This window comes from Micromys minutus, assembly GCF_963924665.1.
Source record: "Micromys minutus genome assembly, chromosome: 6".
Classification (NCBI taxonomy): Eukaryota; Metazoa; Chordata; class Mammalia; order Rodentia; family Muridae; genus Micromys; species Micromys minutus.
In genome coordinates, this window is record NC_137975.1 from 36,938,286 (window position 1) to 36,964,842 (window position 26,557).

Sequence of the window (26,557 nt, forward strand, 5' to 3'; positions counted from 1 at the left end):
TTTTAAACCTTTCTACCGCAAGGAACAATACCACTAGCTCACTTAGAATCTGTTGATAAATCCTTTTTAATACCACAAGAAGTAGATCCATGTCTTATGCTGCTTCTAGACTTCAGCAATGGGTCAATGAGCTACATATTACATACTTATTTTTCACCATAAAAAACAATAAATGATTGCAAAATAAAATGCAATGTGATGAACTATTCTCAGTGATTTATTCTCAGGATTTATATAAAGATTGATGTTTTTTTAAAATTGTTGTTGTTGTTGTTTATTTTGTTTTTAAGAAAAAAAATTTCATTCCTCCTTTCCCATTAAATATTGCTACTTATGCCTTGTTTCCATCAATCCTTAACCAGGCATCTTTTCGACTAATAATTATTTAATACACATAAAATATGTATGTATAAATATATTCTCAGATCTAACCTCTTCAGTCCATGCAGTGTGATTTATAAGAATGTTTGTAATGTAAGAATGAACAATCGCCTGGTGTGCTCTGTTTTCAGGTAAATGAATATTTTTCCTGTGGGGATTCATACGCACCACATGTGTACCTTGTGCTTCTGCAACCCAAATTAGAGTGTTAGATCTCTGAGGCTAGAATTAACGAATTTTGTAAGCTGCCCTGTAGATTCTGAGGATTGGATGCAAGTCATTGGAAGAGTGTCAGTGCTCCTAACAATTTACTGGTCCATCCAGACCCTTCATGTACTCTTTAAAATAAAAATTGACCAAAACCATATAAAAAGTAAATTGTATTAAAGTGACTTAATTTCTATTTCTTTTTGGAATTAATAGAGCCTATTTGTATGTCAGGACAAAACAAAAAACAACAACAACAAAATGACATAGTTAAGAAGTTCATGATTCAGCCAATCATAGTGAAATATAAAAACTGTGATTTGGTTTTGTTTTATACTTCTGGGTTTCAGAGTATCCATAAAAAGCATTCTTCAATTTGTGCTTTTATTGTACACAAACCACCAGAGCTTCAGTGGGGGAAGGCAGCTGCATGGTTTCCATGTTGAATAATCGCATCTTCTGTCTGCTACCATTTATCTTTTGGGTTCTATGCTGCAGATTTGCAGTGCTGAAACACTCCCCAAATGAAATCTCTGTTTGCAGTGTGCTGCTGTCCTCTGTAATCCATGCTTTGCTTATAGCTAGCTGCACTTTTAATCATGCATTTGTAAAACATGTATAAAAGTGGATATTTGTGGGAAATATTTTAGTGAAAAATACAACCATCATTCCCAAGTGTTTGTATAAGTATCCCAAATAATTAAAAAATCCACAAAATGACTGTTGTTTATATTTTTAAATTTAACGCAGTTGTATTAAGTAGAAATCATGTTTATTCTCTGTAAAGGTTGATGGATCTTGATAATAGAGCACATTAATTGCTCTTTATCATATGCTGGTTAATATCACATAGAATCTTGGCATATTATGATAAACAAGATAACATATTTATTTAAAAGATTTACAGGTATATATAAGATGTCTCACATATTTTGACTTAAGGACATTCTTTAACAAAAATGAATTAATATTCTATTTTAAATATAAGAAACACAATTTATGAGTGGGTCATTGTTGCAGTAAATATTAAAATAGAAATTTTGCTTATCTCTATATCTGCCCCGAAGTCTCACTCTGTCACTCGCTCTGCAAGGAGTACACTCTGCATGACTCCCTTCTCTGGCAGTTCATTCTGCCTGCCCTACTGCCTCCATCCCCGTGGAATTACAAACATGGTTCTAATGCCAGATAGCTTTTCATACAGGTTTATATATCTAACTCTCAATCCACAAACCCTTTACACAATAATACATCAAATGGACAAAAATACAAACTGCCCTTCTATATAAGATAAAAAAACCTATAAAAAATCCTTAAAAGGTTCATAGCTACCTAACACCAATTAATTCCACCTGGATCGTGCTCATGCTTCCCTTCCTGAGCTCCATCTTGATCTCCTCTCTGTCCCCTTCCTTATCCCTATCCCTTCTCCCCCACCTTCACCTCTCTCTCCACCTTCCCTTCCCCCACCCAATCACCAGTTCTCACCTTTATCTTACTAATTAAAATGGGAAGAAAGTTCTGATGAAGTCACCTGAGTATGTGACAACCAGCCCTTCTTGGGGAAGTAGAATTAATATCAAAATACAAACAGCTGCAGGATGATCCACAACAGATCATTATTATCAAAGTGTTACAAACACCTTTTAACCTTTTAAGCATCCCAAACATTTGATAACAAAAATCTACTAAATAACAATATTGATAGAGTCCAAGTTCTTGTTGTAAAAAAATCACTAATATGACGAATATGAAACTATAAGATTTTCTCATTCTTCATGAGGTACAATAAAATTAGAAAAAGAGAATAAAGTATTATTTATTATACTTATATTTGTTTTTCAAAGACTACTGATTATTGTTTAATGCTCTCAAAGATTTCATAGAGGATATTAACTCTCATTCAAAACTGGGGACACTACCACCTTATGCAACTTTAATAACATCTCAAAATCATCAAGGAGAGCCTGGTAAATGAAGAGAATTTATCCTTCATACATGATAGCAATACCATGCATGCTGCTCTCATTGTATCATATTTTATTAATAATCACTTATTTAAATTGAGAAATCATATATATATATATATATATATACATATACATATATTTGCTGAGCATATAAGTCTACTAAGATATTTTTATTTTTATGGTATGAAGTAGATATTGATGATTTAATGTTAGAAAAAAACATAAATCTGCAATTGATACACAGCAGTGTAATAAAAATACAGGAAATCTATGGTTCTCCTTAGATACAAAGAAAGACAATGTTTCCTTCTCATTCTTTTCAGGCCCCCATTTCTCTATGCTCCCCTTTGTTTCTGTATACAGTGCCCTGCATGCTATCATGCATAGTATATTTTGAGTTTTTCTTCCTAAAACAGTGATTACTGAATCTCTTTATGGGGAAGTTTAATGTTTGTAAATATTTTTAAATCAGTAAACATTAAGAAATAAAAAGGAAGCAACAACAACATCATTGACAATAACCAAAGAACTAATCCAAAACCAAACCAAACAAAATGAGCATATACTACTTCTGTCATTTGGGATAAAACATGATTTGAGTTTTATGAGAAAGTATTTAATAGCATTTTTTAATTTTCACTTGAAAAGTGACGGTATGAAAAACATCTTAGAAGTATCCCCTCAGAGAAATTATTTTCTGGCTATGGTAACATACTCTAGACAGTGCTAAAATGTTTATTACAAGAAATTCAGAAAAGAGGCTACAGTTATCAAAAATTAGCTTGTATTAGAAAATGGGCTTTGGCTCAGAATAATTTTTGTTTTCTTTTCTAAACATTATAAGGATCCATCAGGCTAAAGGTAAACTTATAAATGAGTATGTAGATACATATACACTTGCAATAATAATGTGAAAGGAGGCCATGAGCTCGAAGCAGAGCAGGGAGGAAGCCTGGAAACTGTCACGGAAGTACAGAAACTGCTGAAAATACTGTGTTCACTTTCTAAATATGTTTAAACAGAATGACCTGGAATTAAATTTTATTCTTAATCTTGCTTAAGAATTTATTGATTTTTATAGAAAAACTTATTGTGAATGAATTTATTTTAAACGAGATGGATTGTAGAAGAAATGTTACAGACACTTAACCCATTAGGACTTTTCTAAGTGGATTAAAAGCTACCCATTTTAAGTGAAACTTTTGCCAAAACTGCCCATACATTAGAATTAGGCCATCTTAGGTAAAACCATTCCTGGTTGAGAAGGTATATGGAGAACATACATAGTCCCAAGATCAATAATAGAGTGAATGTTTCAGTCCTTCTTAAAAGGGGAAACAAAATATTCACAGGGGAAATGCAGAGAAAAAGTGTGGAGCAGAGACAAAAGGAAAGGTCATAGAGACAGACAGACCTGGGGATTCACCCCATATACAGTCACCAAACCCAGACAATTTTGTGGATGCCAAGAAGTGCATGCTGACAGGAACCTGATATAGCTGTCCCCTGAGAAGCTTTGCTACAGCCTGAGAAATACAAAACCAGATGCTCTCAACAAAATATTAGACTGAGAACAGAGTCCCAAGTGGAGGAGTTAGAAAAGGCACTGCAGGAGCTCAAGAGGTTTGCTATCTCACATGAAGAACAAAAATATCAACCAACCAGACCCACCAGAGCTTCCAGAGAGCAACAACCAAAGAGTAGACCAGGAGCAACCCATAGCTCCAGCTGCATATGTAGCAGAGGATGGCCTTATCAGGCATCAAGCAGAGGACAGGACTTTGGCCCTGTGAAAACTCAATAACCCAGTGTAGGGGAATGCCAGGGCAGGAGAATAGGAGGGAATGAGTGAGTGGGGGAATATTTTCATAGAAGTAGGGGGAGGAGAATGGGAGAGGGAAATTCCAGAGGGGAATTGAGGAAAGGGGATAACATTTGAAATGTAAGTAAAGAAAATATCTAATTTTTTAAAAAGTGAATGACTAAGTTTTGTAATTCCAAGATCACTTGGTTATGAAGGTGTATTAGCCAGAGTTCTCTATAGTCAAAAATGTATGGAATGTTTGTATATATTAAGAGATTTTATTATGATGATTTACTGTTTGTAGTTCAACTAACCCAACAAAGGTGGTCCCACCTGATAGTTGTTTAAGTTGGTCTTCTCTAGTAATAGGTGCCAACAGATATGCTGGCAAGTAAGTGAAAGCCGGCAAAGAAGACTCTTCTTCCAATGTTCTTAAGTAGGTCTCAAGCAGAAGGTGTGGCCCAGATTAAAGGAGTGAACCACCACACCTGCGTCTGGGACTTACTTTTGCCCAGTTTGACCTTAAACTCAGCAATCTCTTTGCTTCAGTCTCCTGGGACTAAAAGTCTGCACCAACTTGGCTGGGCCTAAGGTTTTCATGGCTACTGTGACTCAAGATCTTGATGCCAATACCACATCAGAAACCTGTGTTATAGAGCCTCAAGATCTGGAGCACAGGTATGCCCTCTAATTCTGGATTCTAGTTCATTCCAGATATAGTAAAGTTGACAATCAGGTATAGAAATTGCAGTAGCATTGCTAATAAAGTATGCTTTTCTCAGTAATAACATGCATCCTTGAGAGACTGTTCTTTCTGTGATATATATATATATATATATATATATATATATATATATATATATATATATATATATATATTTTAATTAAATTAAGTATATATATAGATTGATTGATTGATTTTGGTAAGATGGCCAATTTTACAATGTTGATCCTTCCAACCCATGAGCATGGGGGATCTTTCCATTTTCTGAGATCTTCCTCGATTTCCTTCGTCAGAGATTTGAAGTACTTGTCATATAGATCCTTCACTTGCTTAGTTAGATGCTTAGTTAGAGTTACACCAAGGTATTTCATATTGTTTATGACTATTGTAAAGGGTATCTTTTCCCTAATTTCATTCTCTGCATGTGAGTAGAGGAAGGCTACTGATTATTTGGAGTTAATTTTATATCCAGCCACTTTGCTAAACTTGTTTATTACCTCTAGAAGTTCTCTGGTGGAATTTTTGGGGTCACTTCCTTACACTATCATGTCATCTGCAAACAGTGATGTTTGTAATTCTTCCTTTCCAATTTGTATCCCTTTGATTTCCTATTACTGTCTAATTGCTCTGGCCAGGAATTCCAGTACTACATAGAATAGGTAGAAGGAGAGTGGACAGCCTTGTCTAGTCCCTGATTTTAGTGGGATTGCTTCAAGTTTCTCACCATTAAATTTGATGTTGGCTATTGGTTTGCTGTATATTGCTTTTATTATGTTTAGGTATGGGCCTTGGATTCCTGTACTTCCCAAGACTTTTAACATGAAGGGGTGTTGAATTTTGGCAAATGCTTTCTCAGCATCTAGTGAGATGACCATGTGGTTGATCTCTTTGAGTTTTTGTATATGGTTGATTATGTTGATGTATTTTCCTGTATTAAAACATTCATGCATTCCAGGAATGAACCTACTTGATCGTGGCAAATGATACTTTTGATGTGTTCTTGGATTTGGTTTGCAAGTATTTGGTTGAGTACTTTTGCATCAATGTTCACAAACTAGATTGGTCTGAGATTCTCTTACCTTGTCCGGTCTTTGTGTGGTTTGGGAACAAGGGTGATTGTGGCCTTGAAAAATGACTTAGAGACATCTGACCCTATTTTATGGAATAGTTTGGAGAGTATTGTTATTAAATTGTCAATAAATGTCTGATAGAGTTCTGCACTGAACCCATCTGGACCTGGGCCATTTTTGGTTTGGAGGCCTTTGATGACTGCTTCTATTTTTTTAGGTGTTATGGGATTATTTCCATGGTTTACCTATTCTTTGCTTAACTTTAGTATCTGGTATCTGTCTAGGAATTCATCCATTTCATGCAGACATTTCAGCTTTGTTGAGTATAGGTTTTTGGAGTAGGATCTGATGATTTCTTGAATTTCCTCAAAAAATAAAAAGAATCATTTTTATTGTTTCCAGTATTCATTTTTATGTGTCATTTTTTGTATTGAAGAACTTTATTTTAAGAAACAGAGATAAATGTAGAAATTTTAAGCATTTTTGCATAAGAGTATGTTTACATTTTTTTCATTGCTTGGCTTTTTTTAAAATAAGGTTTGATAGTGTGCATTAAGATCTTACTAGTTAAAATGAGCATAAAGTACATGCTACATTTAAAACCGATTGTAACCTGGAATTAGTCAAGGTTTTTTTGGTGTGTAAGGAGTAAACATGATGTTTTTTTTTCTTTTCTTTTTCTTGAACTTCACACACTCTGTGAGTTGTTTCTCTGGTGTTCAGAGCTTTCTGCGGTTTGTATCCAATTATCAGTGACTGCAAATTATGTCTGTTGTTTTGTGACTGGGTTATCTTGCAAAGAATGATATGCTATAGATGCATCATTTTCTTAAGTATTTCATAAGGTCATTTTTTCTGATAGCTGAGTAGTACTCCATTGTATGAATATACTACAATTTTTGTATCCATTCATCTACTGAAGGACATCTGGGTTATTTCCAGCTTCTGGCAATTAGAAATAGAGCTGCTATGAACATTGTGGTGCATATGTCTTTGTTGTATGTTGGAGAACCTCTGGGGTAAATGCCCAGAAGTAGAATAACTGGTTCTTCAGGTAGTCCTATGTCCAATTTTCTGAGGAACCGTCAGACTGACTTCCAGAGTGGTTGTACCAGTTTACAACCCCACAAGCAGTGGAGAAGTGTTCCTCTTTCTCAACATCCTAACCAGCTTAAGATGACCATGTGTGTGTTTTTTTTTATTGAGGTTGTTGATGTAGTGGATTACATTGATGTATTTCCATATATTAAACCATCCCTGCATACCAGGGATGAAGCCTACTTGATCATGGTGAATGATCGTTTTGATGTGTTCTTGTATTCGGTTTGCAAGATTTTGTTGAGTATTTTTGCATCAATGTTTATAAGTGAGACTGGTCTGAAGTTCTCTTTCCTTCTGCTTTAGAAACAAGGGTTATTGTAGCCTCAAAAAATAAGTTAGGTAGTGTTTCATCTGATTCTATTTTGTGGAATATTTTGGAGACTAATGGTAATATGTTGTCAATAAATGTCTGATAAAATTCTGTAATGAACCCATCTGGACCTGGGCTTTTTTTGGTTAAGAGGCTTTTGATGACTGCTTCTATTTCTTTAGGTGTTATGGGATTATTTAGATAGTTTACCTGGTCCTGGTTTAACTTTAGGATCATGTATCTGTCTTGGAATTCATCCATTTCCTCCAGATTTCCCAGCCTTGTTGAGTATAGGCTTTTGTAGTAGGATCTGATGATTTCTTGAATTTCCTCATTTTCAGTTATTATTTCTCCACTTTCCTTTCTGATTTTGTAAATTTGGATACTCTCTCTTTTCCCTCTAGTTAGTCTAGCTAAGAGTTTATCAATCTTGTTAATTTTCTCAAAGAACCAGCTCTAGGTTTTGTTGATTCTTTAAATGGTTATTTTTGTTTCTATTTGGTCTATTTCTGCCCTATGTTTGTTTATTTCTTGCTGTCTACTGCTGTTGGGTGTATCTGCTTCCTTTTGTTCTAGAGCTTTTAGCTGTGCTGTCAAGTTGCTGATGTATGCTCTCTCCAGTTTCATTTTGAAGCACTCAGAGCTATGAGTTTTCCTCTCAGTACTGCATTCATTGCATCCCATAGGTTTGGGTATGGTGTGTTTTTGTTTTTATTGAATTCTAGAAAATCCTTAAATTATTTCTTTATTTCTTCTTTGACCCTGCTATCATTTAATAAAGTGTTGTTTAGTTTCCATTTGTATATGGGCTTTTGGTTTTCTTTGTTGTTATTAAAGACCAGCTTTAGACCATAGTGATCTGAAAGAATACATGCGCGTATTTCAATCTTCTTATATCTATTGTGGCTCATTTTGTTACCAGTTATGTGGTCTATTTTTGAGAAGGTGCCATGTGGTTCTGAGAAGAAGGTGTATTCTTTTGTTTAGGATGATATGGTCTGTAGGTATCTTTTAATTCTAGTTGGTTCATAACCTCTGCTAGTTCTGTTTTTGTTTCTGTCATATATACACTGGTGAGAGTTGGGTCTTGTGGTCTCCCATTATTATGGTATGGGGTGAAATGTATATTTTGAGCTTTAGTAGGGTTTCTTTTATGAATATGGGTGCTTTTTTATTTAAAGCATATATGTTAAGGATTGAGAGTTCCTCCTGACAAATTTTCCCTGTAATGAGTAAAAAGTGTCCTTCCTTATCTTTTTTGATAACTTCTGTTTGAAAATTTACCTTATTAGATATTAGAATGGCCAGTCCAGCTTGGTTTTTGGGGCCATTTGCTTGGAAGTTTTTTTTTACTCTGAGATAGTGTCTGTCTTTATCACTGTGAAGAGTTTCCTGTATGCAGCAAAATGCTGGGTTTTGTTTATATATCCAGTCTGATAGCCTATCTTTTTATTTGGTAATTGAGTCCATTTATGTTAACCGATATCAGGGAATTGTGGTTGCTGTTTCTTGATATTTTTTATTTTGGAGGTTGAATTTTACCTGTATGTCTTTCTTCTTTTGCTTTTCTTGCTTAGGATTTTCCTTGTTTGTGTTAGGATCTAGTTCTTTTCTTTGTATTGGGTTTTCACCCTACAATTTGTTATAGTGCTGGGTTTGCGGTGAGATATTGTGTAAATTTAGTTTTGTCTTGGAATATCTTCCTCTCGCCATCTATGGTGATTGATAGTTTTGCTGGGTATAGCAGCTTGGGCTGGCACTTGTGCTCTCTTATGGTCTGCATGATGTCTGTCCATGCTCTTCCAGCTTTCATAGTCTCTGTTGAGAAATCGGGTGTGATTCTTATTGGTCTGCCTTTATACGTTACATGACCTTTTTCCCTTACTGCTTTTAGTATTCTTTCTTTGCTTTGGGCACTTGGTATTTTGACTATTATGTGTCGGGAGGAATTTCTTTTCTGGTCCAACCTATTTGGAGTCATGTAGTCTTCTTTTATGCTCAAGTTCATCGCATTCTTAAGGGTAAGAAAGTGTTCTTCTACGATTTTGTTGAAGATATATACTGTGCCTCTTAATTGATATTCTTTGCCCTCTTCTATTCCTATTATCCTTAGGTTTGGTCTTCTCATTATTTCCTGGATCTTCTGTACATTTTAAGTTAGGAGCTTTTTGGTTTTTGCATCTTCTATGGCTGTTTTGTCTATGTTTATAATGTTGTCTTCGGCCCCCGAGATTCTCTCTTCCATCTCTTATAGTCTATTGGAAATGCTTGCTTCTGTGACTCCTGATTTCTTTTTCAGGTGTTCTACCTCTAGGGTTATCTCTTTTAGTGGTTTTTTTTTTTTTTTTTTTTTTTTTTTTTTTTTTTTTTTTTTTTGTGTGTATGTGTCAATTTCTGTTTTAAATTCCTTCTTCCATTCCTTCATATCTTTGGTTCTGTTTTCTTCTAGTTCTTGAGTTCTTTGAGTGTTTTTCTTGTTTTCTCTTTAAAAGCTTCTAATTCCTTATGCTTTTCCTTCTGTTCTTTTTTAAGGATTTCTATCATCATCTTTAGGTATGATTTCAAGCCTGAGTCTTTTTTTTCTGGGGTTTTTGGCATTCTGCTGTTTCCTGTGATGGGAGAGCTGGGTTCTGGTGTTGCCAGGTTGTCTTGGTTTCTCTGGGGTACGTTTTTATGGTTTCCTCTTGCCATCTTGTTGTTTGTGATTATATGTTGTCTTGTTGTCAGTGATTAGTTCTTCCCTCTCCCTTGTACCTGGCCTGTGTCCCTGGATCTTCTGTTCCCTGGCTACCCGAAACACCTTCTCACCATGCCTGTTTCCCTGGATCTCCACTGTTCCTAGTGGCGGATGATCTGAGTGCCTGTTCTGCACTCACAGTTCTCCTGCTGGGAATAGTCTGATGCCTGCTTACTGGTTCCCTGAACCAAGATGGGGGGGTGCACTTTCTGTGTGCTCGGCAGAGATCTCTTTTTCTTAAAGGCCTTTTCACCAGGCCTCTGTCCTTGGATCTCTGCTGTTCCTGGTGGCAATGGTCTGAGCGCTCGTTCTGCAGTCAAATTCCTGTTGATTTGTCATTTTTACATATATTTTTCCTCTTTCCTTGGTGAGAAATATGTTAACTAGTTGTTAGTGTGTTTACTATTTGTGCTTCTGAAGGAAGACATTTTGAAATTTATATGCACTTCTTCCATTTTAGAACTGTTGGTTGGTAAACTTGTTTTGTTTCTCGGTTTTCTGTATTTTATATAAGCTTCTTTTTTGTCATCATTCATTTGGTTTCAGAATCACATAGTTTTCTTACACATATCCTTGAACTGCATCACATGCATTTGTCACTGTAACTTTTTCTCTGCACTCTGGTATAGGACTTGCCTTTAATTTGTGGTATCAGGGTTTGCTAGAAAAAAAATTGAATACTGCCAACATCATTTACCATAAAAATATTATACATTAAATATTTTCCTTAGGATTTGAAGGAGAAACTGAAAGGTGTAAACGTTATAATTCTAATCCACAAAATGATTTTTAAAGTCATTTCAATCATATAATGTTTTGCATAAGCAAATTTGTTGGTAAGAACTTACAGTGACCTGCTGAAGTTCAGAGGAGTTTGAGCTCAAGCATTAGATGATCTCATGAACCATGCAATTGTACAATATATACCATCTTTCAGATAGAAAGGGGATACATATTGCATTTGTGAATGATCTTATGTGACCTTCCTTAAGCAAAACCTACCAGTTTGTATGTGGGCACAGTGCCACCGGAACAAATGGATTCCTAGGAGACAGAACATGCAGCCGGTTTGACAATTATGTGTTAGATAAATATGCAATGTTGTAAATGTTCTCCTTGTCTAACTTAGATTATTTAGGAGTTGTTCGTTAGCATTTAATCATTAGAAACCTGAGCTTTCCTGTAACGCTCTACAAGTCTTTTCTCATCCTCCACCAACCAGTATCAGTTTCTCCAAGTTCCACTGGGTTTAGTCATTTACACACTGCTTACTAGTTACCATACATAGTAGGAAGGGAACTTGTACGTGTTTTACTAACATACATACGCATGTATAAAACAGAGCTTCTGCTCATTTTAAATGTATAAGTCCTGTACTAAATATGTTTTATTGTTTCCTTCTTAGTACACCATATCCATTGTAAAAGGTATGGTTCAGGACCGAGGTACAAAACTTCACTGAATATTTGACTGTAGATTGCTTTGTGGTCTGCAAGTGTTCACTGAGTTAAACTACATGACAATGTCAATTTGATTAATGAAATTGTCCTTTAATATATTTATATTTAATGTTGACTAAACATGTATTCAAAGTCTTCAATATCTATGTTAATTCTAGTTACTTTGTAAGAAAAACCACTAAAACTTTAAAATATTCATTAATCTTCTTTCTTTCTTTTTTACTAATTGTTTCTTCATTCTTTCTTGGCGATGAGAATAAATCTCATTTTAACTTGAAAATACAATCATTTTCATATCATTGATACAGGAGAGGAGTCACTCACAATTTTTGTGGACAAGCGGAAGCTGAGCAAACGATCTGACGGAAGTGACACCAGCGCCAATAGTTCATCTGTCACTCTTGAGACATTGCATCAGTTGGCTGCGTCTTATTTTATTGACAGGGACAGCACCCTTCGCAGACTTCACCATATCCAAATTGCATCCACTGCCATCAAGGTAAGTTTGAACTTAATCCTGAAATTACATTTTCCCTATGTTTTGTTTTATCCCATTTTTCCCCAGTTTTTTTATTATTTTATATACATTCTCAGCTCAGAGACTGCTGATTTTCCTGTGGGGTTACTCTTCCTTTCAGTTATTTTTCAATACTTCCCTAATTCAACTATAGGGGTCCCAGACTTCAGTTCAATGGTTGGGTTCCTGCTTCTGTCTCAGTCAGGGGACAGTCATGCCAGACTCATGTCTGTAAGTACATCACAGCATCAATAAGAGTGTCAGGCCTTGGTGCACTCCCATGGGATGGATCCCAACTTGGGACAGTTATTGAACTGCTTCTTCTTCAGTCTCTTTTCAATTTGTGTTCCTGCAGTTCTTCTAGACAGGAACAGATATGGGTCAGAAATTTTGACTGTTAGTAACCCTGTCCCTCCACTGGAGGCCTCTGTCTAGCTACTAGAAGTGGGCCCCTTGACTTCCATCTCCCCAATATTGGGCATTTTAGCTAAGGTCAACCCCATTGAATCCTTACAGAGTTGTATTTCCTTTCTATGATATCTTTCTGGATATTTCTCTGACCAGTGATTTAAGGGATTATTTTAACAATGTGCTATGCTTTTTCTAATGTTTTTATTTATAAGGCATAATTATATGCAGGTTGATGAAGTGTTTCCAATTGATAAGTAGGGATTTATTTTTAATTTTTATGACCAAATTTATTTAAAATTTACTTGAATTTTAAAGTTCACTTTTGTTTAGAGACTTCTTAGAATCATGTTTGTAAAATAAATAGTAAAAAAGTGTATAGATTATCTTTATAATTGCTCCTCATGTTATAATTTTAAAATATATCAAGATGTTTTATTATGATGAGAATGAGTCATATTATATATGTATATATAGATATATAGATGGACATACATATAGACATTGTATTTTAAAGTAGAGTTAGAATATTCTGGTTTCTAAAAGACAAAATATAACATAATGTGGAGTTAATGGAACAATATTATCTGTTCACTAATGTCATTTGACTTACTACATAGTAAGGATGATTCCCAGAACTAAGAATATAATAAATGAAGAAGGAATAATTATCAAAAGAAATGTCAAATAAAGGAGAAACAGAAAAGGGTTTTAAAGATGGGATATACTTTAAATAATATTTATAAGGCATATTAGTCAAATTACATTATTGTGCTTAGCAAATAGCAAACTTATTAATAAATAAACAGAGAATAGTCACAGTAATTTTTAGATAAAATTATCCACAAAAATAAATAAAAGTACAATACAAAAGCAAATATTAAGTATATTGTCTTATGAAATTAAAATGAATGTGTACATGTCCTCATGCCTGTAAGTTGAAAGGGTATTGCTTTGATCGTTGATGAAATGCAGTATGTGGACTTGACATGAATGGGTGTAAACACACATGCATGTGTACACACACACACACACACACACACACACACACACACACATACACTCACACTCAATCACATCTATTAAAGATAATCTCAGAAAATATTGAAATACCTTTTGCAGAAGAATTATCAAACAATGTTGTATGTTCTGACATGTTGATGTTTGTTGTCTTTAGTACAAGAAGTTGACATTTTTTTTCTGTATATGTAAATTATACAATATAACTCTATATAATTTATAACTTATAAAATGTAATTTATAATGTCACAGTAAGCATTTAAAAGTCCAGTTCACACCAAGAAACTGATCATAAATCAATAGTTGTGTAAATAAATATGGTGCTAATGCAGTTTCAGAGATCTTGGTTGATGTAGAAAAGCTGTAAAGTAGGATATTGTAAGATACTCTGCTTGCAGATGTTGAAACATAATAGACTTTCTCAGAAATCAATTTTAATAATGAAAACAGTATGTTAGAGTATAATTTCTAATATAGAAAGCATGGGTATATGCTTATTATATAGCTATTGACTTTTTGTTCATTAAAAGTAGAATTACATACCAGTTTTTATTACCCATAAGTATAAAACATTCAGCTACACATCATGAATAAACTTAATGAATATTTACCCTTAAAGGTTTTCTCTCACAAAAGAAATATGTCCCCACAAGTATATATTTTATTGTAGCATGCAACTCCTTATTAGAAATGTTTTAAACTTTTCTTTCACAAAAATTTATGTTGGAAAGATAAATTTTCCAAAATTTACAGTATAGCTGTAAATGAGGCTGAAAAAGAGGCTCTGATGGGGAACATGAATCCAGGTACAGCTCTGAAAGACAGAAAACCATGTAAACCTTGTGTTTGGAAGTTGACATTCTAACCTTGACAGATGAGCAACTCAGATTGCTCCTCTTGTACTAAGCATAAGATCAAAAAAACTTGCAAGCGTGCACTTGTGTGTGTGTGTGTGTGTGTGTGTGTGTGTGTGTGTGTGTGTGTGTGTATGGGTGTGGGTGTGAGTATGGGTGTGTGTCCAGTTTCTGAAGATTAGCAGAAGTCCAATGTTAGATAATGGATAAGAAACAAAGTAGGCAAAAGACAATTAATAAAGAGGTTATTACTAGAAACACTTATATTTTATGTTTAAGTTGTTTTAAAAATGGAAATGATGCATGTGCCAGACACCAAAAGCATGTCTGCGCACTTAGGCAAATTTGTCACGTGTGCAAGTGTGAAAGGTATAAGGAGTGAGAAAGAGGGAAATACATCTTTCTGGAGTTAATTTAAGCTATTAATTTTTAGAGGAAGTTGTAATTTTTAAGTGACTGGTGATATCTGTCTGAAGCAGGGTAGATATATTCTGGGATACTCTGAGGCTTTATGCCCCTAAGCTGTACTCAAGCTGTAAGGAAGCTCAGTGCTGAGAGTATTATGTTTACAACCTTCTTAAAGTACAAATACACTAAAAAGGGTCCTTATGTTTACTAAAAAACAATCTTACATGCTTGTGTATGATCATACATGTTGTTAACTATGCATAAATAACAGACTAAATATGATAAAGGTAGTTAAAAGGTGTTGGAAGACAAGTTCAATAGCATCCAAGTAAAAACAAAAATAAATACCTCACAGCTACTTTAAAAGTGCTACTCCAACTCACATCCAATCATTAACCACCCCTCTATGCATAAGTAAGTGAATAAATAATGCAGAATAAAAATAATAAAGTCAATGAAATTAAGTAAATGATTATATACAGAGGTTGTTATACTTTGTTAAAACTAAATTTAATTTCTTCATAAAACATCTAGAGTTTCCATTAAGTATATTTATATATTATAGTATAACATTAATATGCATTTTTTATATAATAGCTGGTATTAGAATGAGAAGATGCAGTTTTCTGGTTTGACTATAATGTGGGTGTTCAAAGTACCATGTATTGGGCATTTTAATTCTTGCTGAATGCTTTTGCCTATCAATTGTCAGAATTTAAAAGGCAAAGTACTGCTAAAAATAAACACAAATGAGATTATCAGACATCAACAAAACTACAATTAGATCCGCACAATCATGCCAACTTTATTCATGTGAATTCTTAAAAAACACAAAGGAGTTTAGCAATTAGTGCTAACTATGAGCTGCCTTCCAGAAAATGAAATACAGCAATTTGTTGTGTTTATCTCCTGTAATTATGAGAGTAAATGTGAACAGTAGCTCATTAATGCAACTGTAAATTTTAAAACAGAGGCTCAAATTGCTGTGGAGCTAAATGATATCCCCTATAAATATAATTACTATATTTTTATAAAGTTGTATTTCTCAATAAATCATTCATTGTAGTGTCAAATAGATTTCTAGAATTGGCTATTACTTTTTAAAGAATCAAGTCAACTGTGTTAACTGAGACATAATTTCTCTAATGTGGCTTTATGTTGAAATGCCCTGATAAAGTTCAAAGTTTTAACAGGGATGTTAATGAGAAAATGAAAATAAAGTTTATGTATGAAGGTAATTGAACCAAATTTGATGTAGATATACATTATGGCAAATGATTTTTGTTATTGCATTAACCTTTATAAATAATTCAGTGAGTAAAATTGAATCATTTGATGGTATTTAATTAATGGTTTTAAAATAGTATAATTGTTATTTTCTTGAAATATTGGATGTATTGCTATTTTACAGTATGCTATATCCTGTTGTAGAACAGTACTTACACGAATAGAGAATAATATCAGATAAATTTGTAATTTTCAATGTTTATACCTTGAAAAATGCAGAATAAATGCACTGCATAGGTTGAAGTTAACTCAGTTTATGAGTGTTGTTTCATATTTAGAGATCTAAATGGCACATGCTTTGTATTCTTAAATTACATGCTGTAATGTCTGATAGTCTCTGTATCTCTTTATCTCTGTGTGTGTGTGTATGTGTGTTTGTGTGTGTGATTGTATGTGTGTGTACATTTGTGTGTTGCTGGATTATCTATAAAGGTGACAGGCATCATTCCACTGCTTGAATTTGGTCAGAGCCTGTGTACAAATGGGGACAGCAGCTGGGGGCCAGATTTGATTACACTCTGCTTCTGAGAGATTATATACAGTGTATATTACTAAACTCCTTCAAACTAATTTCACTTTGACAAGTCTAGTAACATTTTATTTAACTTTAATTAAATTTTGTCACTAAGATAAGAAAATACAGTTGTACCTAATAGTACACAAGGAGAAAAATATGTTTTAAGATATGTCAGTTATCATGAGACTATTAGGGAAAATGAAAGTAGAGAGAGGACAAAAATATTAAACAATCAAATAGAAACAACTTATTCTTACAGTTTTAATAAACATCTGAAATATAAATATTCTTAAATATGCTGCTAAAACTCATGAGGTAGACCACCACAACAGAATTTCAAAACAAAAGCAATAAAATCTTTTCAATCTCTCTTATTAATCTTGAGATTAAAGTATAAATTATCAATTATTCTCAGCACATAAGAGCAGAGGCAGGCATGTTTCTCTGAGTTTGCGGCAGGCCGGATCTCTGGAGTATGTCTTAGAAGAGCTAAAGATGCAAGGACTAACAGGACAATATAAAAAACAAAACAACGAAAACTAAAGACTCAGAAAAGGTTAGAGCTGAAGGCAATATGTCACAGTAAATATTAAAAGGAGTGAACCAACCCTGGCTTAATATCCAGCATAGTAGAAACATAGGGCATTTGTGGTGTATTTTCATCTTTGCTATGGCTGCCCTCCTGGAACTCTCTGACAGGAACTCTGCCCAAGCTCCTGGCTACCACCCACTGTGGTCATTATCACAACTCAACCAACCCAACTAATTTAAAACTCCAGAAACTTGTAATTTATTAATTGGATTTATCTCAGTAAATTCTCACTCCAGAAAACATGCACACAATAAACTCAGATCCAATTGATGTGATATAATTCACCCACCTAGATAAGATAAACATTCCTATAACAATTTATCTCTTTAAGATATTCATAGCTACCTGCTGCTAATTAAAGTCACATGGAGACTGATCCTCCTCATCCTCTTTCATCTTGCTCCTCTCTCTTGGCTTCTCTCCCTTTCCAAAACTCTGTTTCTGCCTATCGTTTTTACTGTTTAATCACAGGCCTTGTCTTATCTTGTGCTTGACCTCATCTGTATATCAACAATAGTAGTACATATCTGTACTTAAGTATTAGAAAAGAAGATTTTTAGAGAAAATAACCTGTTAGATATTTTCAAAGGAATATCGGTTAGTTACCCTAGAAGAAATAACATTTCTTTTTTTCCCTTACAACTTTATTTAAAAAAATCAGAGATACATGTACAAATTATTAAAAGTATTTTAGCATAAAAATATACGAATATATTTTTGTCTGTACTTGATTTTTTTAAAGGTTTGATAGTATGCATTGAAATCTTACTATTTACAATGTAATTATGTCAACTCAAGAGATTCAGCCCAATTGAGGAACAAGGAAATAGAGAAACATTTTACAGTTTCAGATTTTAACAACTTACCTCATTTTTTTTTACTGAAAGGAAACATGTAATAATCAGTAAAATGATAGGTAAGTAAATGTCATGTAATCTGTTCATACATGAATTGGTACCAGAATGCAATATAGAAAGTCACTACATACTGAATATAGTCTTGTGGCATTTTTTTTGGTATTCAAAGATCATTATGTTTAATCTATACACATCAAGAAAACTCTGTTTTCATGTTATATTCTGTTCTACATGTACTGTATGTTTTTGGTATCTAGTGGGATTTCAATGCCACTTAAAGAATTGCCAAAATGCTTTTAAAAATCTGTATATGTATCTCTCTTCTTTAAGTAAAGTTGTAAGAGAAATTAAAAAAAAAAAAAAAAAAAAAAAAAAAAAAAACAACAACAAATGTCTAAAGTGTGGAGTGGTCAAAGACAAAGTAAAAAGAAGAAATAGATCAGTGAATAAGGTTCTTGCCCAGAGTATAAGGTTCTGAGTTCAGATCCTTAAAACCCACATAAACTCAGGTGCTGTAAACCAGAGTCCATGTTCCTACTGATACTTAGACAAGAAGGGAAGGAGAACAGAATGATAGAAACACATGGGACATTTACATTCACAAGAAATGAGTCAGTCTCTAATATGGTGGGAGGTAAAGACACCCTCATAGAGAATAAGTAGATAATAGATATACAAAAATATCAATATCCATTCAAAAGATACAAGCAAATTCACTTGCATATTTAGCTGAAGATTGCAGTGTCTGGCATCAGTGTGAGAAGAGACCTTTGATCCAGAGAGGGCACGTTTTCCCAGTGTAGGAGAATGCCAAGGCACTGAGGTGGAGATGGTGATTAGGAGGAGGTGCACCTTCATGGAGACAAGTGAAGGGGGGAGAGGGGATGTGAACAGGGTGGGGAAAGGAGATAACATTTCACAAGTAAATACAGAGAGTACCTAATTAAAAAAAGGCACATGCTAATTAGGTCAAATGAAAAGATTATCAAATCTAACCTATACAACTTTTAAAAATGTTTTTTAACCTTGCAAACATCTTATAAAATATTAAGCTGAAATTGGGAGAAAACTGAATATGTGTCATAAAATAATTAACAAAACTGACTACATAAACAAAAATATATGAAAAATTTCCAAATAAAATGAGTAAATAAAAATGAAAGTCAATAAATTATAAAAATGAAACATTGAAAAAATGCATTGAAACCATTTGTAGGAACTTAAAGAGCTCAGTATATACCTTCCCATCCTGTTAATACCTTAGAAACAATTAGAAATAGTTGTAGAAACCCCAGTGTGAAATATCAAAGTATAGCCACTGTTTTAAGGGATCATTTTATAGTTCAGGCACACAAGGCACCAAGCTGTTCCACCTGAATTAAACTTAAATATCTAGTTTTCAGTCAGAGTCATTTCAAAAATAAAGATTATACCTTCTCTGATGGATCCACTCTATATTCTGTGAGGGCAGAGATGAGCACTAATAATCCCTTTCTCATATGACATTTATCAGATATACTTTTTATTTCTGATGAAAGAATTTGGGTATTAGAAGAAGCTGAGGGAAATCTTATCATAATGGCTCTCCTAGACTGGTCTAAAGAAACGATGATTTTCTCCGTAATGACACTTGGGGCAGCTGAAATAGGTTCTTTAGTTCCAATTCTTATAGCAACATCGTTCTTATTCTTTAGTAGTACAAAAATAAATCTATTCATGTGCTAATAATTATGATCACATGGAAAGCAATTTACCTAGTTTTTGCATGAAAGGCATATCATAGTCATTTTGTTTTAAAGAAGTTGGGGCTTTAGTTATGGACTGGGAAAACGTGATATCATCTTTAGGTCAACAAAGTCACACAAACTTGTATCATTTAACCTTTATCTTGAGACTGAGTGCACAGCTTAGTAGCATGATGCAACATTTGGGTCATACCTTCCTACTAAAAATCAGTGTCGGCTTATATAACCAATTGTCTGGAACAAAAACTGACATGGATAATACTTGCAGTCACATCATTTTCCTCCCCATATACGAGTAAAACTTATCGTTTCTAATAGAATATCAAAGGAGAAAATATGAAGTAATTAAGCTAGCAGTATATGCTGTTTAATAAGAGTCGGCCCATAAAGAGTTATATTAAGCCCACATGGTTCTCACTGGTCACCCTCATGTGGCCCATCCTGTAAAGATTGACTATAAAAGCGAAATTCAGGTGCACCAAATTCCTTATACATTTACTAGTGATCTTTTCATATCTGAGTTGGTATCCTAACTAGTGTGTGTGTGTGTGTGTGTGTGTGTGTGTGTGTGTGTGATTTCCAAATTTCTGAATCTCCTATGGTAGTTTTGTAACTATTTAAAGAGAAATATTCAACTCTTCAAAAACTCTGAGGTAAAGATAAATCATCAAATGAGAGATTATTGCCCCAAAATTAAAATATAGTTTAACAAATAAGAGAACCATGTAGTAACACAATGCAGAACATCTACTGAGTAAATAAAATAACATTTTATTAATTTTATATATTAGATAAGATTATGTAAATGACACCATAATTATTGTCATATGCAAGAAATAGGAGCTAGAGTTTTACATTGAGTTTGTTTGCAATGTATTGCACTATGGTGAAGAGACACCTTTTACTATATTTTATCTATATTCTCATTGCTGACTATAAAAAAAGCTTTGGGGTACTACAATTTATATATTCTATATAATTCATATAAAATATCCATTTCAATGAATTTTACTGTAGGAAAACTCTGGAATCAGTAGTTTTTTTTTTTTTTAACATCTTCATCATTTCATGAGGAATCACAAGTGCTTTATAACTTTAATCACACTGAAATGCCTGTTACCATAACTGATCACATATTTTTGTCTCCTTTGATTTCCTTGTTCTAAATTTTCCTGTAGCTAGCAAAATGGAATATTTATGGAGTTTTAAAATTATCTCTTGCATATAGAATAGTCTTTTTGAGAACTTCTTTTGTACTTGTAGCATGAACTACTATATTTCTGATAATTTAAGACTGAATAATACTTAATTTTATACTCCACACCTTAACTTATTCATCAGCTGACGAATATGACTTTGTCTTAAGATTTGTATGAATTTTACTATTCTCCTTAATACATGCTGAGTAGATGAGTTAATTGGTCTTGTTATAGATTATTATTCAATTCTCTCAGGAGCTACCAGAGTATGGGACTGCATTTTCTGTTATTCCATTGTGGATGGAGATTAGTTTCTCCACTTCAGTGACAGTATGCCCTATCATATAGCACTTTGTTATAGTGATGTTTATGGCTTCATTATCTCTTTGAATAGCATTCTCTGGGAGAAGACAATGTCAAGCAAATTTTCATGTATTTATTGGTCATTCACATATCTTCCTTGGAAATATGAGTTTTTGGATTACTTGCTAATCCTTAAAACCTAATTTTCTGCCCTTAATATAACACACACACACACACACACACACACACACACACACACACACACACACACAAACATGTTGCAATAAATATTAAAAATGAATCTTATCTCTTTAATGGCCCCCACAGTCTCACTCTGTGGACACTTCTCTAGTAGGAAGCCGAAAGCTTGGACTCTGTCGCTTGGTCCAAGCCACCCTCACCACGAGATTCCCTTCTCAGTCAGTTCACTCTGCCTGCCCAGCTGCTTTTGCCCCAGGTAGATTCTGCAGCCCGGCGTGTTTCTTTCCACTACCGCCCAGAACACACATGACTCTAAATCCTGATATCTTTTCATGTTAGGTTTATATATTAAATTCTCAATCCACAAGCCCTCTACACAGCAAGATTGTATCCAATGGACAAAGATACAATCGGCTCTCTTACAGAATCTCTTAAAGTATTCATATCTACCTATCGCCAATAAGTCCACCTGGATCTAAATCTACTTTCTCTAGCGTCATCCTGCTTTGTCCTTTTCAACCCTTGTTCCGCTTCTGTTTTTCTACCTTTGCACCGTCTACCTCTCCACTGTCCGTATATCAACTTAACATAAATTTACATATATGTAAATATGTATACACATACAAACATATATATGTATATATATATATACATATAAAATCACAATATCAGATAATTAATGTGTAAATGTTTCCTTTACTCTGGGAGTTATCTTTTGTATTCCTTTATGATATTATAAAACATATTTTATTTTGAAGAAGGCCAATTTCCTAGTTTTTACTTTTATTACTTATGGATTCATTTTCACATCTAAAAATTCTATGAGAAATTAAAGGTGTTGAAATTTTATACCTTAACTTTATCTTCTGTGCCATATATAATTTTGTTCTTATAGTCATTTCTTTGATTCATTGTGATTTAATTTATGGGTGTTATATAATATTATGATTCAATTTCAGTTTTTCAATCTTTGTAGTGTGGCTGACAGTTCTGTGAAAAGAGATAATTTGGTGTTTAGCAATCTGACCTATTTGTCATGACTTATGTGATGTTTGATTAATGATATCAATTTCTGACTGTCAATTTGATTCCATTAGCCTACCTTTCCTTATTTGGGCAATAATATTACCAGTACCGTTTTTATGATTGTACAATCCCAGGTTTCTTTCATCTGGTTCTGGGAGATAAACTTGCAACCCTGTACATGCAAGTACGGTTCTTAATAACTGATTCATGACTTTTGCATCTAATGCGCTTTTCAATTCACTTTATTTTAGTAGATTGCTTGCTTGAGATATTTCTCCCCCAATTCAAGCCAGTTGGAAACAATATTAAACTTATTACTTCTCCAATATAATTGCTTTTCATTTATTCATTTTTCCTAATGTTGAAAGTCCAACAGAATAATTTATAGACAATTTGGGTAAAAACTATTGCTTCATTTCTCATATTAATGAGAGAATATTTACTCTTTTATGATTATTGTGTTACCTGTGGATTTTTATTAGTATTCTTCAGCATGTGCATGTCATAATTTAATGATTGTTTATTCAATCAATCAAATTTTTCAAAAGATTTTTATTGAGATAATATTAATTTTCCCAGTCAGTTTCAGTCATTTGGGTTCCTATAAATTTATAAGTATTATTTATTATTTATTCTTGAGTTTTAGTTATTTTAAATACCCATCTTTCTAATATGTAAGTTTTTCCTTCTTAAATTAATTTAGTGAACATTTTTTTCTATTAAACATTTTGACATATTGTAAAAGTGGATTACATTCTCAGATATGTCATTTTTAATTTCTTTATGTTATTATGTTATACCTTAATCTTTATTACTTTCCCCCATCTTCTTATTTCTTTTTATGTAACATCTCTTTTTGAATATAGTAATTTTGTAACTACTGATTTTTTGTAGTTTTTATTGACTGAGTATGTCTGAGTTTGTATTTGTTTGACTACAGTTCATATTGTGGTATTTCTGTGTTTAACTTATATAGCACTTATTGAGCATTTTGAATATGTATGGTCTTGTTTGTAGATAAGTTGAGAAGGCACCTGCCTCCGTCTTATATCACAGTTACCTCTTAATGGCCTTTTATAATTCTCAGTACACATTTTGATGCTGTAGAGAGTAATTTAGAGGTCTCTAAATCTATTTTCTTGCTCTATTTCTTCATGTTCTTTGTATGTACAATTTCTACTGACTTACATGAGGATTCACAGTTCCTTATTTCTAACACTTTAAACCTATATGAAACTATCTGGGCATTTTAGAAAGCTGCATCCAGAACAGAAGTTTCACTAATTCTTATTACTATTCCATTATTTACACTCCAGATAAAATTGCTGTCTATCACATTTTCCATTATTCCTGTAGTGCTGACGGATTTTAAAATTTGTATTTTATGTGAATGTACGTGTATTTTGCCTATATGTATGGCTGTGTAACATGTGTCTACCTAGTGGGAAATGGAAGCCAGAGAAAGCAATATATTGCTTGGTACTGGGATTACATATATTTTTGTGCAATTCACATATACTAAGGATTGAACCAAGGACCTGTAGAGCAGCAATCGGTTTTCCTTGTTGCTAAGTCATTTATATAGCTCTTAAATATTTTCAAACCTTTTTTTGTTCAATTCAGCTCCTGGTTCCTTCTTAAAAATTGATTCTGGTCCTTTTCCAGGGTAAAGGTCACTATTTTCCATTTTTTTCTATCCTTCAAATGTTTTTTTTTTTTTGTTATAAAGGGAATGCTGAGGTAATATGTGCATCACTGTGTACACTCTCTTCCTGCCTCCGTTGCTGACTATCGTTATTGTCTAGCCTGTTCTTTAGAGACTGCTAGGTAATTTTAGAAATACGTATCCACACTAAGGATTGTACAAGTCCAGCACTAAGTCTTTAAGTGGAGGGGGGGGGCATGTAATGTTTGCCAGTATTATCCCTGCTCAGGAGTGATTTGGAAAGGCCTTCCCTTCCTCTCCTTTTCTGGATACACGCATTTCTTAAATCTTCCTTACTATGAGCATGTTTTTCTGTTTTTGCACCTGCTATTTTGGACACAAGTTGCCCATAAACTACTCCAAACATACTCAGGCTCCTTTGAAATGATGTCATCATCCATGATGTCGCAGCCAGTTGAACAAACCATCTCACTCAGTCAACAATTTCTCCAGGGAGGATGCAGGGATTAAAAGGAAAATCACAATTAGATGACACTGCAGCCTGACTCCAGCCAGCTCTGAGGCTGAAGTGGGTTTATTTTATTTTTCTTTCAATCTGCTTTTATACCCTTTTATACACTTTAAGTACATGGAAAATAGTAAGATCCCTTCTGTGTCCCAGGGAACAAGCCAGGTAATAAACACAATCGTGTAAACACCATTTCTAGGGGCTAATCAGGATGCCCAAGACAAAAAAATGCCATGCTTTTCTCAGCTGAACCCTGAGTTTGGCAGAATGTAAATATTCTTAATCTGATCCAATTTCCTGAGTGCTAGCCCAAAGTCATATTTCCTCCTGAGTTTACATCTTGGTCCTGGCCTGATGTCAAATTTCTGCCAAATTTCTAGAAGCTGCCCCAAAGCTCTGTACAGCCATCTTTCATTCCCCATTTTCTCCTGAAACTAAGCAGCCTTCAGATGAGGTTACACGTTTATAGGCTGAACAAATTTGTTCTAATTATGCTACCTACAATGCCTAGTAATGTGGTACCTTTGTCTTATCAAAAAAAAGGCAGCCAATCTCTTTGGAAGAGTCTATGTGCTAGAGTGAAGTTATTTGGCAGAATGAGTGAAAATAAATAAACAAACAAAGAACCATTGGGATTTTTTTAAAATTAAACAACTTTATTTCTAAAAAGAGCAATAAATGTACAGATTTTAAAAACATTTTTTGAATAAAACTATATAAATGTAGTTTTTGTCAGTACTTGATTATTTTTAAAGGTTTGATACTATGCCTTGAAATATTACTAGTTACAATGAGCATAAAGTACATATAAAACAAAATATAACATGGAAATAGCCAAAGTTTTCTTGGTGTGTAAAGATTAAACAATGATTTTTAAATACCAAGAATTGCCACAAGGCTACATTCTTAGCTCCTCAATTATTAATGATTTTAGGTCTAGGTGTACAAAAATTGAGAAAGTGCTATACACTTTTATTCTCTCTAAGAAGAACCGAGGATTCTACTTTTTTTTTTTTTTTTTTTTTTTTTTTTTTTTTTTTTTTTTGGAGCTTCATATGGTCTTTGAGTTTTTTCTTGGATATGCAGGAGCTGGTATATTTTCTGGGGCTAGTATTGAATTATCAGTGACTGCATATTATGTCTGTTCTTTTGTGACTGGGTTAACTCACTTGGGATGATATTCTATAGATGCATCCATTTACTTAGGAATTTTGTAAATTCATTTTTTCTAATAGCTGAGTAGTACTCCATTGTGTAAATGTATCACAGTTTCTGTACCCATTCATCTACTGAAGGACATCTGGGTACTTTCTAGCTTCTGACTATTATAAATAAGGCTGCTACGAACATGGTGGAGCATGTGTCCTTGTTATATGATGGGGCATCTTTGGGATATATGCCCAGAAGTGGAAAAACTGGGTCTTCATGTAGTACTATGTCCAGTTTTCTGAGGAACAGCCAGACTGATTTCCAGAGTAGGTGTACCAGCTTACAACCTCACCAACAGTGGAAGAATGTTTCTATTTCTCCGCATCCTTGCAAGGATCTAGGATAACCATTGTTTTAGAAAGCAGCCTACTGTTTAAAGCAAACATCAAGACTGTCATTGGTACAGTCACGGCCACAGCTTAGGTAAATAACCTACAAACTTTTATGTGTGTGTGTGTGTGTGTATACATATACAT

General features: G+C 33.8%; 1 protein-coding gene across 3 annotated transcripts in view; it reads left to right on the plus strand.

Annotated features, from left to right (window-relative positions):
- Nucleotides 1-26,557, plus strand: part of BRINP3 (BMP/retinoic acid inducible neural specific 3) — a gene marked incomplete at both ends in the record, with an annotated part of 389,121 nt that overhangs the window by 179,870 nt on the left and 182,694 nt on the right. For all 3 annotated transcript variants that reach the window (XM_080918308.1, XM_080918309.1, XM_080918310.1), the window contains one exon: nt 12,073-12,263. In XM_080918308.1, the coding sequence (XP_080774434.1) occupies nt 12,073-12,263 (191 nt within the window). The remainder of the gene's footprint in view (nt 1-12,072; nt 12,264-26,557) is intronic.